This window comes from Suricata suricatta, chromosome 6 (assembly GCF_006229205.1).
Source record: "Suricata suricatta isolate VVHF042 chromosome 6, meerkat_22Aug2017_6uvM2_HiC, whole genome shotgun sequence".
NCBI classification, from domain to species: Eukaryota; Metazoa; Chordata; class Mammalia; order Carnivora; family Herpestidae; genus Suricata; species Suricata suricatta.
The window spans coordinates 43,510,764-43,524,498 of NC_043705.1; the positions used below are offsets into that span (position 1 = coordinate 43,510,764).

The following is a 13,735-nucleotide window of genomic DNA, read 5'->3' on the forward strand; positions in this document are numbered from 1 at the left end:
GGGTTTCTAAACAAAGGAAAAGTGTTATTCATTGCATCTAGGCAGTAAAAAGTTACTCATAAAAACTTTTACTGTTACTTGTAACTTTGAATGACATCTATTATATTGATAATCATACTACAAAAAACAGAAGTGTGCCAGATTAAATTGTATGAATCCGGTTATATTGCAGTGTTGTAACTCACATTGTCTCTTTTGTATTTAAATAATTAGAGCTGGATAATTTTTCTTGTTTTTAGTGAAAATACTGTGTGTTTTGTTTTTTTTTTTTAAATACTGTGGTTTTAAACATAAAAACCGGAGGATTTTTTGTTATTTGAAATATGCTTAATCACATTGTAGAACATCCGGTCAAACATCTGCAAATGCACATTCATCTCGGAGCCATGCGGTGTTTCAGATCATTCTTAGAAGGAAAGGAAAACTACATGGCAAATTTTCTCTCATTGATTTGGCTGGAAATGAACGAGGAGCTGATACTTCCAGTGCAGACAGGCAAACCAGGCTTGAAGGTGCTGAAATTAATAAAAGCCTTTTAGCACTCAAGGTAAATAAAATGCATTTAGTTGTGAGAAGTCTTTGGCTTTTGACTTTAATTTTGTTTACAGTATCTACAAAATGATAGTACTTGTAACATCTAATAAGTAAGAGAAGTTACCAGAATTTACTTATTTATATTTACAGCTCTAGATTTATATTGTGTCCGGAAATTTTTTTTATACATACTCATTTTTTTAAAGAGTAATAGAGGACCAATTTTGAGTCTACTTAAAGGCTCATAAGACTTTCGTCAGTCCTATTATCTTAGAAGAAGGCAAGGAACAACAAAACTCAACTAAGAAATACTGTCTCAGGAAAATGTGGAATGGCTTTTAGAAAGGTTACATCCTTCCTTGACTTCAAGGATTGAAAAGACGCTAAAATGTTTTATCTTTTGTAGTGGCACTTTGAAAGTTTGCCTTTCTATTCTATTGTCTGTTTTTTCTAAGTAGTCATAGTCTCTAGAAGAATCTTTTGGAATAAGTACTTCGTTGTTAAATTTCATTTTCTTGAATTAAGGTTTATGAGACCATCTTTATTGTGCTATAGACCTGTTAGTAGAGTTTCCAGAGCTGATCAGAACTTAAATGTTAGGGTTATAATAAAAGGTCCTTTAAATATATTAATTAAAATTACTCTTTATAAGAAGCCTAATCTGTGAAACTTCCTTTCTTAATTTTTAGGAGTGCATCAGAGCCTTAGGTAGAAATAAACCTCATACTCCTTTCAGAGCAAGTAAACTCACTCAGGTGTTAAGAGATTCATTCATAGGTGAAAATTCTCGTACCTGCATGGTAAGTTTGTTTGTTTTTTGTTTATTTGCTTTGTTTTAATTCTGAATAATAACTCACACTATCTGTGGAAAAGATTATGATGCACATTAATAACAATTATTTAAATCCTTCTACTGTGAGAGATATAGTGATACTTAAGATGTGGTCCCTGCCAGTCTGATAGAGATGATTATATTGCAGTTATAATTCCAACATCTGAGTCTTAAGGTTGGTCTTCATTGATTTTTATTTCCCTTGAGTATGAGGCACACTTTTTTACTTCTTAATATGTCTAGTAATTTTGGGTTATATCATTTTCACTATGAATAAATACCTTAATGGACACTCTATATTCTCTTCTAAATATATTTGAGGTTTTTATTGTTGTTTTAGCAAGAAGTGAACTTATTTGAACTTCAAACTCTTGTCTCCCTGCTGTGGGCCGCAACTGAAATTAAAAGCTCTGTTTAGTTCTTTGAGAGTTGGCCGTGTTGCTTGGCGTAAGCCTCTTCTATGCCTGCTTCAGGAGTTAGCCAGAGACTTGGACAGTTTACATGTAGAATTTCTAGTTGTCAAGATTACCTCCCTCCACGGTTATCCCCCTCTTCTGGGACAAACCTCACTTTCTAGCTGCTACAGTTCCTATCTCCAAACCCTGTCCTTTAGTTTAACCAGTGAAATACCAGTTTTCCAATGAAGCTGTAGTTGCCCTGTGTGGGAGCAGCAAGGCTTGTCCTTGGGCAGAAAAGCTGATGTGTGGGGGTGGGGAGGGAGGATGGGAACACTCACTCAGTGCTCTTCCCTTCTAGGTGTTGATCTCCATTATCTGCCTGATTTAAATCATTTTTCTAGTGCTTTCATAGAGTTGTTTATATTTTATGTGGTTTATAATTATCCAATTATGGGTATGATATAGCAAATTATTTTGGAGTTTAGATACCATATCTAAATATCTATTTTGGGATTTAGATATCATAAATTTTTTTAATAACCATTTTCAGATCTTAATGAGTTCTATGTTGATATTACTGTCTTCATCATTTATAACATTTTCTTTACCTTTGCATTTTTCTCCCATAGATTGCCACAATCTCTCCAGGAATGGCATCTTGTGAAAATACTCTTAATACATTAAGATATGCAAATAGGTATGAGAAATAGTTATTCAGTTTCAAATTTGAAGGGGATAGAGCAGTTCTAAAAATGAATGGAAATGTGTAACTTGGAAAGAGATCTTTAGTAGTATTGGCTTTTCTATCCTAGAACATGATTACATTTTTCTGTTTCACCAAGTTTTATTTCATATTATTTTAACTACATTTAAATCATGTAAATTTTTTTGTATTAAGTGAGTATGTGGGGACCAGTCAGTATTTCTTAAATTGTTTTTTCTGTAAGCTAAAAATTATTTCTGACAATATTAAATGTTTTACATGGGGGAATCTAGCACATTTCTTTCTGGTGTTCTGTATGCATTACATTTTATTATCCATGTCATTAGTATTACAAACTTTAGTGGACAATGGCATTATTATTATGAAAGGACAAAAAGCATTATAGACTTAATTTATTCCTTATAGTCATGAAATGCCCTTGGAACTTTGGATTATGATGGCCATTAATCTCTACCCCAGAGTAGACATTGTCTTGATTTCTGTGGCATAATTTTCTTTTTTTTCTTTCTTTTTAAAAATTGTTTTAACTACCTATGAATATATCCTTGAACATACACATAGGCAGCTGTATTTGAATATTACATAAATGGGATCATATCCTTTCTTCTTTCATAACTTGATTTTGTTGCAACTGAGGAGATTTTTCAAAATGATAGTAAAAACTATTGGAAAATATAAGCCTAAAAAGACATTAAGATAAAATAACTTATTTTAAAAATATGATGGAGCTTTATTTCTGAATGTAATCCCTAATAAACTTTAAATTATGGGCTCTGCGCTACAAACATTTATAGTACTTTTAATTGATTTTTTTATAATGAACACTTCTGGTATGTAGGGTTTTAATCATTAATTTAAAGTGCTTCTTATTTCAAAACTGTCCATGGGAGAGATGAGGAACAGCTTAGGATAGCAGAATATTGCCATGTTGTAGAATTAAACAAAAATCCTCCTTGTCTTCAGACTTCAGACCACAGAAGAATCTCCTAAGGTCAAAACTTATATCTGGCCACTCCTCTAATTCATTTAGGTCCTAGCTGATGTGTTAATTTGTTATCCTGTAGTGTAATTTATCTGCAACATGACTAACCATCTTGGACAAATAATTCTTTTCTTTCTAAATCTCTGGGAATAAAGACTTTCAGCCTTTCTTGATAGCTCATTTGAGGAATATGATTCCTGCATATAGTATTTACTGTTGGAGTTGAGCAAGAGAACTTGAAATATAGGAAAATATTAGCCTATTAGGGTAATCTAAATTAGGAGATTCTGAAAGAACCCTAAATGGAATTGGTAGTAAAAAGAGTTACATCAGCATTAGAAATTTAGTCAGTCTGTGTTGTAAATAAATTTTCCACAGTGACTATAAAGGATGAAGGGCAGCAGAATCCCATATTGAACCTTTGACAGCAGACATTACCAGTAGGTTAAAGGAAGATTTTAAGTAGAATAAATAATTAGTTTCATCTACATGTTATTATTAGTTTGATCTGTGTGGACCCTAACCCTTATTATTATTATTTTTTAAAGGATCAATACAAATTTATTAGAGGACAGATGTAGGTGTGTTTACAGCCTATGCAATCAAAGAACTTAGAAGCAACTTTCTCATTTAAAAGATGATGAAACTGAATCTCAGAGACATTAAGCAACCTGTTGAAGGTCACACAGCTGGTTGCTCAGAGGCAAGGCTGGGTGGGCCCGTGGATGTCACTCAGTCCAGGCCTCGGGAGCAGGGTGGCCAGCCTGGTTACAACCACAGAGTGTCCCTGGTAACATACAGAATTTGTTCAGATAGGTGTGGGGTATGGATCGGGGATCAGTCTTCTACAGGCTCCCAGATCTGTGAGGCCATAGAGCCAGCCCAGCCCCGGCCTGTGGGGCGAAGGTGCCCTGGCTGTATGTGGAAAAGGCACATGCCTGCACCACCTCACTGCTGGCTTCGAGTCAGCAGTAATACAGAAGATGCAAACGAGTATTGGTCCGGGGTTGGGCAGCTACTCTGTGCAAACCAGGTCAGACTTGCCAGGGCTCCGTTTCAGCTGCCATTGCTTAAAGATTTTAAGGGGTGCCTGGGTGGCTCAGTCAGTTAAGCAGCTGACTTCAGCTCAGTTCATCATCTCATGGTTTGTGGGTTCAAGCCCCCATCAGGGTCTGTGCTGACAGCTCAGAGCCTGAAGCCTGCTTCTGACTCTGTGTCTCCCTCTCTCTCTGACCCTTCCCTGCTCACACTCTGTGTGTCTTTCTCTCAAAAATAAATAAATGTCAAAAAAATTTTTTAAGAAAAAAAGTTTTAAGATGCACAGCCCTAGTTTTTAAAAGAAATTTGGTTCCTCCTTCTATTTATTATTTAGTTTTTGTTCCATTTAGTATTTAATGGTCTCTGAAGAAAAAAAAAATATATATAGATCTTGGCTCAAAACTCTGAGCTCTGTCTCATCTGTGAAATGGCAAAAATAATATTACAAGATTGTTGTAAGAATTAAATAATATAATGCCTAAAATTTATTAATCATAATAGCTGACATGTAGGAAGTACTTAATAAATAATGCTTACTGTTATAAAATGGGATTGGCCCAAAGGGAACATAGGGAATAACAAAGATGGGGTTAGAAAAGCTGTAATTTGGTTAAATTATTAGAGACATTAACAAAAGCAATTTAAATTCCATTGCCAAATAGGCTTTTTTTTTGTTGTTAGTTTATTTACTCGAGACAGAGAGAGAGAGAGAGAGAGAGAGAGAGAGAGAGAGTGTGTGTGTGTGTGTGTGTGTGTGTGTGTGTGTGTGTGTATGCCATTAGGGCAGGGGCAGGGAGAGGAAGAAAGAATCCCAGGCAAGCTTCACACCATTACTGTGAAGCCTGTCGTGGGGCTTAATCTCACAAAATGTGAGATTATGACCTGAGCTGAAATCAAGAGTCAGACACTCAAACAACTGAGCCTCCCAGGCACCTCTAAATAGGCTTTTTTTTTTAACCAGATTCTTCATCTGAGCCAAACACAGAAAATTATTTGAATGACTACTCTCAGTATGGTTATAGCTAATACCATTCTAGGCACATAAGAAAGAAGTTAATTGATTACAAACAGTGGGTGCCATTAGGACTTAATCCTCTTGTGTTCTCTTTTTAAAAAAGACTGCAGGAGTATTGAGAGCTCATTAATGCTAATAAAATATTTGTGGTATTGACTGTACAAGGACATTTGATTAAGTAGTCACTAGGACAGAGAGATTCAAAAACTTTTTAAAATTGATTATTTTTTCCAGTATTCTAAATGCAGTAAGTCACAACAATGTTGGTATCTTTTTCTAAACAAATTAAACTGAATACTGAATGAAAACTTGAAATGTGCATTGCTGTCTTTACAAGAGCATTTTCTTTTAATTTGTTGCTGTTTTGGTGCTGCAGAGTAAAGGAGTTTGGAATTAGTCCATCAGACATTCCCTTCTCACAGGGTAGTGGCAGTCGCCCCGATCTCTCTCCTTCTTATGAGTATGACGACTTTTCTCCTTCGATTACCAGGTCTACTTCCCTTCTATGCATAAGATACTTATTTTAATAGTTTCTTTTGAATTGCATTACATACAAATATTTCATTTATACTTGTTTTGTTCTGAGCCATTTTATTTTTCATTTTCATTTCATTTGGCAGGTGATGGTTGTACTGCATGATCTTCATTTTTGTGTACTTTATTAATTTATTTGCTTTAAAGTATTGATTTAGAATTCAGGCTTCCTGTTTCCCCTCATATTTTTAAGGATGATGTCATCTTTGCATATTTACAGTTGAGAGAAAAAATGTTTTGTTTAAAATGAGTTTAAAATTTCCTTGTCTCCAAGGAAGTAACAAAGATCCTCTTGATTTAGAACATGTACCCTCCCACTGTGTAAATTGAAGTATAATAGGTAAACATTTTTTTAAATGATAGATTTATAACTTATAATCTTTATACAATGGAAATATGATTGTTTCGCATGTAGCTATTTTAATAGAGTATTATAATAGCTAAAAAATACACATAATGAATTAAATTCTCTGATTTTGACAGTAATCCATTTATTGATCTAAGTGCATTTGTCTGTTTATATGATTCAGTTGCAAAATGTTCTTTTTACTTAGAAATATTGACTTTACCTACTTAGCTAATTGTCATTATGTACAATGATTATATAAAGTTAACTCAGTAAATTCTGGAAGTTAAATAGCCAAACATCCCTTTGGTCTTTCTGTAGATTTCAGGTAAACTTGATGTGGAAAGCTGACATCATCAGTCTTAACATGTTTAATTGAATTGCCTTTTTATTGATTAGGTTGGTATTTTCTTGTTCTTCTGCATGTGACTTTGCTAATTTTAGGTACTTCTTATGTATTTATAGGGTGAAAGAACTGACTGTGGATCCAACTGCTGCTGGTGATATCCGTCCAGTAATGCACCATCCACCAAATCAGATTGATGACTTAGAGGCACAGTGGGGTGTGGGGAGTTCCCCTCAGAGAGATGATCTAAAACTTCTTTGTGAACAAAATGTGAGTGACAGTAGTTATAATTATCTGATGTTAGTTCGTTTCATCAATAGCAGAACTTAATAGTTGTAAACTACTGTCTATAAGTCAGGGGTCAGCAGACTGACAGCCTCTGGGCCAGCCATCTGTTTTTACAAATAAAGTTTTACTTAATTATGGCCCACACTTAATCATTTACAAGTTGTCTGGCTGCATTCTTAGTACAAAAGCAATGACAAAGATTATAATGTTCAACAGCCCCAAATAGGTGCTGCCTGGCCGTATAAAAAGTCTACAGACCCCTGGGGCACTTCGGAGACTACTGACTCTTGATTGACTCTTGATTTCTGCTCAGGTCATGGTCTCACGGTTTCGTGGGTTTGAATCCCACATTGGGCTCTGCTCTGATAGCATGGAGCCTGCTTGGGATTCTCTCTCTCCCTGTCTCTCTGCCTCTTGTACTGTCTCTGTCTCTTTCAAAATAAGCTTAAAACAACAAAACAAAATTTGCTGACCTCTGATTTAAACTACTAGTTTTTTCAAATTTTTGTTTCTGTATTAAAATTTGGGGATTTAAAAAGTAATACAGGAGGAAGAAAAACAAATTTAAGAGTTGTGCATTCCACATATTATCCGCACTGCTCCAAAGTCAAACATGGAAAAATGCTAACATTTGTTACATATGGTTGTATTCTATATGTTTGAAATGTCTAGTGACATTTCATAATTTAACAATATGATTCCCAATTACTCAAAAAATAGTAATAATATATGTCCCCCATTGTATAGGACTAAGGAGTATAGAAAGAAATAACAAAATAAACACAATACATAGTTTTCACATAGCTACTGTAACATATTGAGGGAATTCCTTTATGTGAGATGTGAAAGTTTATATAATTTTTTTGATAAATTTAAAAACTTTATTTTTTAAAATATAATCTGTGGTGCGCCTGGGTGGCTCAGTCAGTTAAGCGTCCAACTTTGGCTCAGGTCATGATCTCACAGTTCGTGGATTCAAGCCCTGCATTGGGCTCTGTGCTGACAGCTCAGAGCCTGGAGCCTGTCTTCAGATTCTGTGTCTCCCTCTCTCTCTGACCTTCCCTTGCTCATGTTCTCTCTCTCTCTCTCTCTCTCTCAAAATAAAAAAAAAACATTAATTTTTAAAAATAAGTATCTAATATATATGTAATCTATATAGTTTTATATCATTTTTTTCTCAGTAAGAATCTTACAGTAGTATGTGGTCATGATAAAAGGTGGCATTTACTAGTTTTTTACTACATACCTTATATTTAGTAAGCATTTAATTATCTGATGTAATCCTTAAAATTTGATGTGGTAGTTACCATAATTACCCCTCTGCCTTTTAAGTGATTTTCTAAAAGATGAAGAAACTCAAGATAATACAGAAAGTGTTAAAACCACAACTGAAATCTCCATCTTTCTTATGTGAGAGCCAAATCTTAGGTTAACTAAATGTATTGCTAGCTGCAATAATGAAATATTCTTTGAAAATAATAGTACTTTAAGTTAATGTTTTTATACTTTTTAACTCCAGTTCACAATATTCTAGAGTAACAAATGGAATGCTACTTTTGTTACCATGAACCAGATTAATGTCTGTTAATAGTGCAAGGTTTAATGTAGTGATCCTCAGCTAGGAATGACTTGGCCCCCAGGAAAAAATGTACGAAGTCATTTTTGGTTGTCACATCTAGTGGGTGTAGGCCAGAGATGCTATTAAACATCATACAGGTATAGGACGGTCTTCCCTCTAACTCCAAATGTCAGTAGTGCCAAAATGGAGAAACCTGGTTTAAAAGTAAAAGTTCTAAACTTTGAACCATAGAAAACAAAGAACAAAAAATTAGATCCTGGCCTTAGTCTATCCCCTTCTCCAAAAGTTTTGAAGGGCAATATAGCTGCCTTTAGAATTCTTAAATCATGTATTATACCTAGATATGGTGCCTTTTAAGGATGTGCGAACCCAGAACAAGATAGGCCTCCTCTGTAGCAGACCTTTTCCGTTTTATTCTTATATCTTTTGGGTTGGGTCTTTATAGGACCTTAATTTGGAGATGCTGGCTAGATGACCAGAACTGATCCAGAGGCTTTTAAGCATAATATTATGAGTTCTTGCAGCCTCCTCCATACTTGAAAGTGTTTAGGTTTTATTGAATTTTTCTACCCTTAGGAAACTATCTTGAGGTTGTTCACCATTAGCCGTAAGTTCTGGTGCATGTGTACATATGGTTACGTTTTAACAAGGTAAATTAAAATGGGATAGTGTCTAAAACTTGCCTTAGAGAGAAAACCGACACAAGTACACAAACTAGAAGATAATAAAGTGCATTAGAATTCCAGAAATAGTTGTATAAACTATTTATACTTTAGGGGCGCCTGGGTGGCTCAGTTGGTTAAGGCTCCGACTTCAGCTCAGGTCAGGTCTCACGTTCGTGGGTTCTAGACCCGCATCAGGCTCTGTGCTGACAGCTCAGAGCCTGGAGCCTGCTTGAGATTCTGTGTCTCCTTCTCTCTCTGCCCCTCCCCCTCTCATACTCTGTCTCTCTCTCTATCAAAAATAAATAAAACATTAAAAAAAATTAAAGAAAATAAGAGGAATATGGGGCGCGTGGGGGGATGTGTTAAATGGGGGTGGGCATTAGGGAGGGCACTTATCAGGGTGCACATTGGGTGTCATATGTAAGAGATGAATCACTAATTTCGTCTCCTGAATACAAGACTATACTGTATGTAACTAACTTGACTTTAAATTAAAAAAAAAAAAAAAGGAATATTTAAAAAGATAAAAATAAACTATTTATACTTTTATACTTTATAAAAAGTATTCTAAGACTGCAGGGAAGTGATAGGAACTTGCATAATATCTTAAAGCAAAGGAAGAAGGATAATGTGGACTTTAAAGGGAGGTGGGCAGGTAAGATGAGTAAAGTTTGTTGAATGTGTTTGTCGGAGAGAGGGAAAGAATAATGCCTACATGTCTTAATAAAAACAGATGCCTGTTTCCTGAAGAGAAGATAAAAAGGTCTTTGGCCAACTTGATTATCTAACCTTGTAGGGATGGTAGCATACTGATGAAAGAGTCAAATGTCTATGATATTTAACCAAAATATGTACGTATATTCAGAATTGTGTATTTTGTTTGAGAACCATTGCTTTTTCTTACACTTTATAAAATGATTTTAAGTAAACATCACTAAAGCCACATTTTGAGGAAATAAGTCATTAGACATTAGGGTTGGAAAAGAAACTCACAAAGAAAGCAAGGCTAGAGAAGTTTTTACTTGATGGAGGACCAAAATAGGAATATGTTGTATTTATGTTTGTGGAGTTTTTTGTTGATGAAGTAAAGTTGTCACTTGTCAATTAAGATTTCTGTAAAAACTTGAAGCACATTGTATGGTATAACTCAGAAATTAAGACTGAGAGTTAAGACCTTCAGAACACTAATTTGATAGTCCCAGTCATGAAAGACATAATTATCTTGAAATCACTCTTCTGGTGAAGAGATGTAAAAAACATACATATGATTTAAATTGTTAGTGAAAATTAAACAGTACTGAAGAAATATTTCAGCATGTTTATTGGTTGCAATAAATGTATGTTTGAAAAGTTGCGGTATTCCAAAAGAGATTGCCTTTTTATGGTAATTCTGCAGTAAAGTCTGGGCTAAGTGAAAATTACCCCTTATTTAATATGCTTAAATTTGGGGTATCTTATTGTGGCTTTGCCTTTTATATTATATTTTAGTAGTCTTTCTTTCAAGCCTCCTCAGGTCCTAAATGGCATTTTTATAAATAACATAGAAAAACTATTTTTTCGTAACATTTAAAATATAAAGTACTAATTTTTAAAACTGTGTTCCTCTTAAGGAAGAAGAGGTTTCTCCCCAATTGTTTACTTTCCATGAAGCTGTCTCACAAATGGTAGAAATGGAAGAACAAGTTGTAGAAGATCACAGGGCAGTGTTCCAGGTAAAGTTAAGACAGAGCCTTTAATCAAAATATTTCTTTAGGGAAATTAAAAACTTTCATAGTACTTTGAATATCACACCAATCTAAAAATATACTTGTTTGTATGTAATGTGTGTATTGGTAGGATAATGACATGAGATATTTTGTACAGAATGATTGATGGTTACAATGTTTCTTTTGCACTATGGTAAAAGGATCTGGTGGGGTTTGTTTGTTTGTTTGTTTGTTTGTTTTTTACTACTATTCTGATTTATTTGCTTTCCTTACTTGTCTATTTTTAGAGAAGGTTTGAACTTCTCCCCACCACTATCCCTTTCTTCTTGTTAGGCCAGTTTATTTGACAGCAGTAAGATAAACCTGTAAGGGTTATCAGAGCATTTGAGGAAATAACTTTCTTTGATTTCTTCAGGAGAGATAGGGTACTGTAACAGATGAGTAAGGGGTGCTAAATCAACTCTTGACGTATTCATCCCATTGTATTCAGCCAGTTTAAAGCACATTTACTGTGTAATTTCCCTCTTGCTCCCCCCACCCCACCCCCTTTTTAAACAAAATATCCTAGAGGGTGATACCTATAAGGAAGTATAGATCAGGTTTGGTTATTATGGATCCAGACTATAAATATGTTCTGCGAGAAAAGTGAACAATAGCTCAGTCTTTTTTTTGACCTGTGTTCTTTCTCTGATGTTTGAAGAAATATTTGTAAACAAATATTAACATGACTCAGCAGTAGGCCATTTAAGCACTTGGATAAAAGGCTCAAAATATAAGTGAACTAATTTGTTTTATAAATTGAGAATAGGAAGTACATGCATTGAAACTGTTACAGTTTTAGTCAAACTCTTATGAGAATCTATTTAGAAGCCTGGATATTTAGATTAAATCAAGGAAGTTAAGGAAATTGTGTCCTTTTGGAGCAAGGTGTCTGTCAAATAAAAGACTATTGTTTCCCACTCTGCCATTTTATGGTGAAGTCTAAAAGTTCTTTGCTTATTGGCAGAACTGAATATTTTGAGTCCAGTATTCTTTTTATAGTTCCTCTATACTGTGATCTGCCATTTCTCAAAATAGGGTTTTGTTTTAAAAAATTACATAGATAGCTAAAGAAAAGAAAAAATAGCATGGTGTATGTGTATATATACTTTAGTTGATACATTAGTTTTCTAATAGATACTATACCTACGTTAGGTAATTGTACCTGATAGATAATACACAGTCTAGTTATAATTAGCCATTAAATTACATTGAAAGGTATTAAGTGCCCATGTTTAATATCCCAAAACTCTTAAATAGCAGAATGATCTGAACTTGTTATTAATCACTATGATTCATGACATTGCTAGGAAATGAAACTCCAAATTCCACCTTATCTAAAATCACTTAAGAATGAAGGGTTTCCTTATAGTTAAAATAATTTTGAAGAGCTAGTATTTAACCACTATGAGGCCCCAAATGGGGATGTAAATTCTAGATGATTTACAAGTTGTAGGCTACCACAGACCTTATTTGTTTGCTTAGTAGCTTTGTTATACACATTCTTCCCCAATTTTAGGGATAGCTAAAATTTTGAGAATTAATGTGTTCACTGATATTTACATGTTTGATTCATTCCCTTCCCCAAATCCTTACCCAAAGCAAAGTAAAAAATGAAGTCCTCTTGCTTGACTTATCATATTTGTGTTTGTGTTCGATTTTAAGGAAATATTTCTTAATTTTATTCTGTAAATATGTTTTATACTTATTATTATTTTAGAGAATACCATCTTCAGTATGTTTGATTATATTTGGCATATGTGAAATTTTTTAATCGGTGTTTGTCTTACAAAGAGACTTACTGGATTGTTGAATTTTTGTGCTTTTAGGAATCTATTCGATGGTTAGAAGATGAAAAGGCTCTCCTAGAGATGACTGAAGAAGTAGATTATGATGTAGATTCGTATGCTACTCAACTTGAAGCTATTCTTGAGCAAAAAATAGACATTTTAACTGAGCTGCGGGGTAATTCCTTTTTCATTTTAGTGTTTTAAATCAACGTAATGTGTATGTAATTAGTGGAGGATTTGATATTGCAAGAGGACATCTGAAATAAAAATTATGGGCACCATTTAATACATTTCCAGGGGTATTTAAAGTCAGACGAATTGTTCTGTTTCTTCTAAAAGCATGGAGTATCATTTCAAGTGTGCTTCAGTTGTCTTTTGTCTTTAGGCATTTGAAAAGATAAAAGTATATTATGATTAAAGAGGGAAAATGTATTTTAACAAATCTGTGAATTTTATATACTCATTCAGATTTTTAGCTTGATAGGCCAGTGCTTTTCAGAATGATTTTGCTTAGGTCTATTCAGGGTCATCCTCCAGCCTCCTATCTGTATTCATCTCTTTTCTGTGCATCTGTGACCACTCTTTTAAAAAAATCAGGGGGAAGGTTTCAAGACCTTGAGCCGCTCAAGACCTTTCAACAGCTATTCTTTCTACTTTGCTAATGAGGGAAGCATGGGACTTACCCACAGGCCTTGTCTTTGTAATTAGGTAATCTGTAGCTTCAGAGATGCATTTATTGTATGTGCTTACTTCTTAGGCATTGGCAAATTAGTTGTCTCCATTTATATGCGAATGGACATCTGTGTATGTGTATCTGGAATGCAGTGTGAAACCCAATTGAAATAGCTAGCTTTTAGCACCAAACTGGCTAAGTTTTTCAAATAGGGTCTTTGTGAAGTTGGTTCTTTACATAACCTTT

General features: G+C 34.3%; 1 protein-coding gene across 3 annotated transcripts in view; it reads left to right on the plus strand.

The window, feature by feature from the left end:
* The window catches only part of KIF2A (kinesin family member 2A), a 68,524-nt gene that overhangs the window by 47,935 nt on the left and 6,854 nt on the right, over window positions 1-13,735 (plus strand). For 2 of the 3 annotated variants that reach the window (XM_029942299.1, XM_029942300.1), the window contains exons 14-19: window positions 343-547; window positions 1,224-1,334; window positions 2,394-2,461; window positions 6,869-7,019; window positions 10,892-10,993; window positions 12,856-12,991. In XM_029942299.1, the coding sequence (XP_029798159.1) occupies window positions 343-547; window positions 1,224-1,334; window positions 2,394-2,461; window positions 6,869-7,019; window positions 10,892-10,993; window positions 12,856-12,991 (773 nt within the window). Of the gene's footprint in view, window positions 1-342; window positions 548-1,223; window positions 1,335-2,393; window positions 2,462-5,899; window positions 6,014-6,868; window positions 7,020-10,891; window positions 10,994-12,855; window positions 12,992-13,735 lie in introns of all 3 variants that reach the window. The other variant, XM_029942298.1, reaches the window with a different exon arrangement.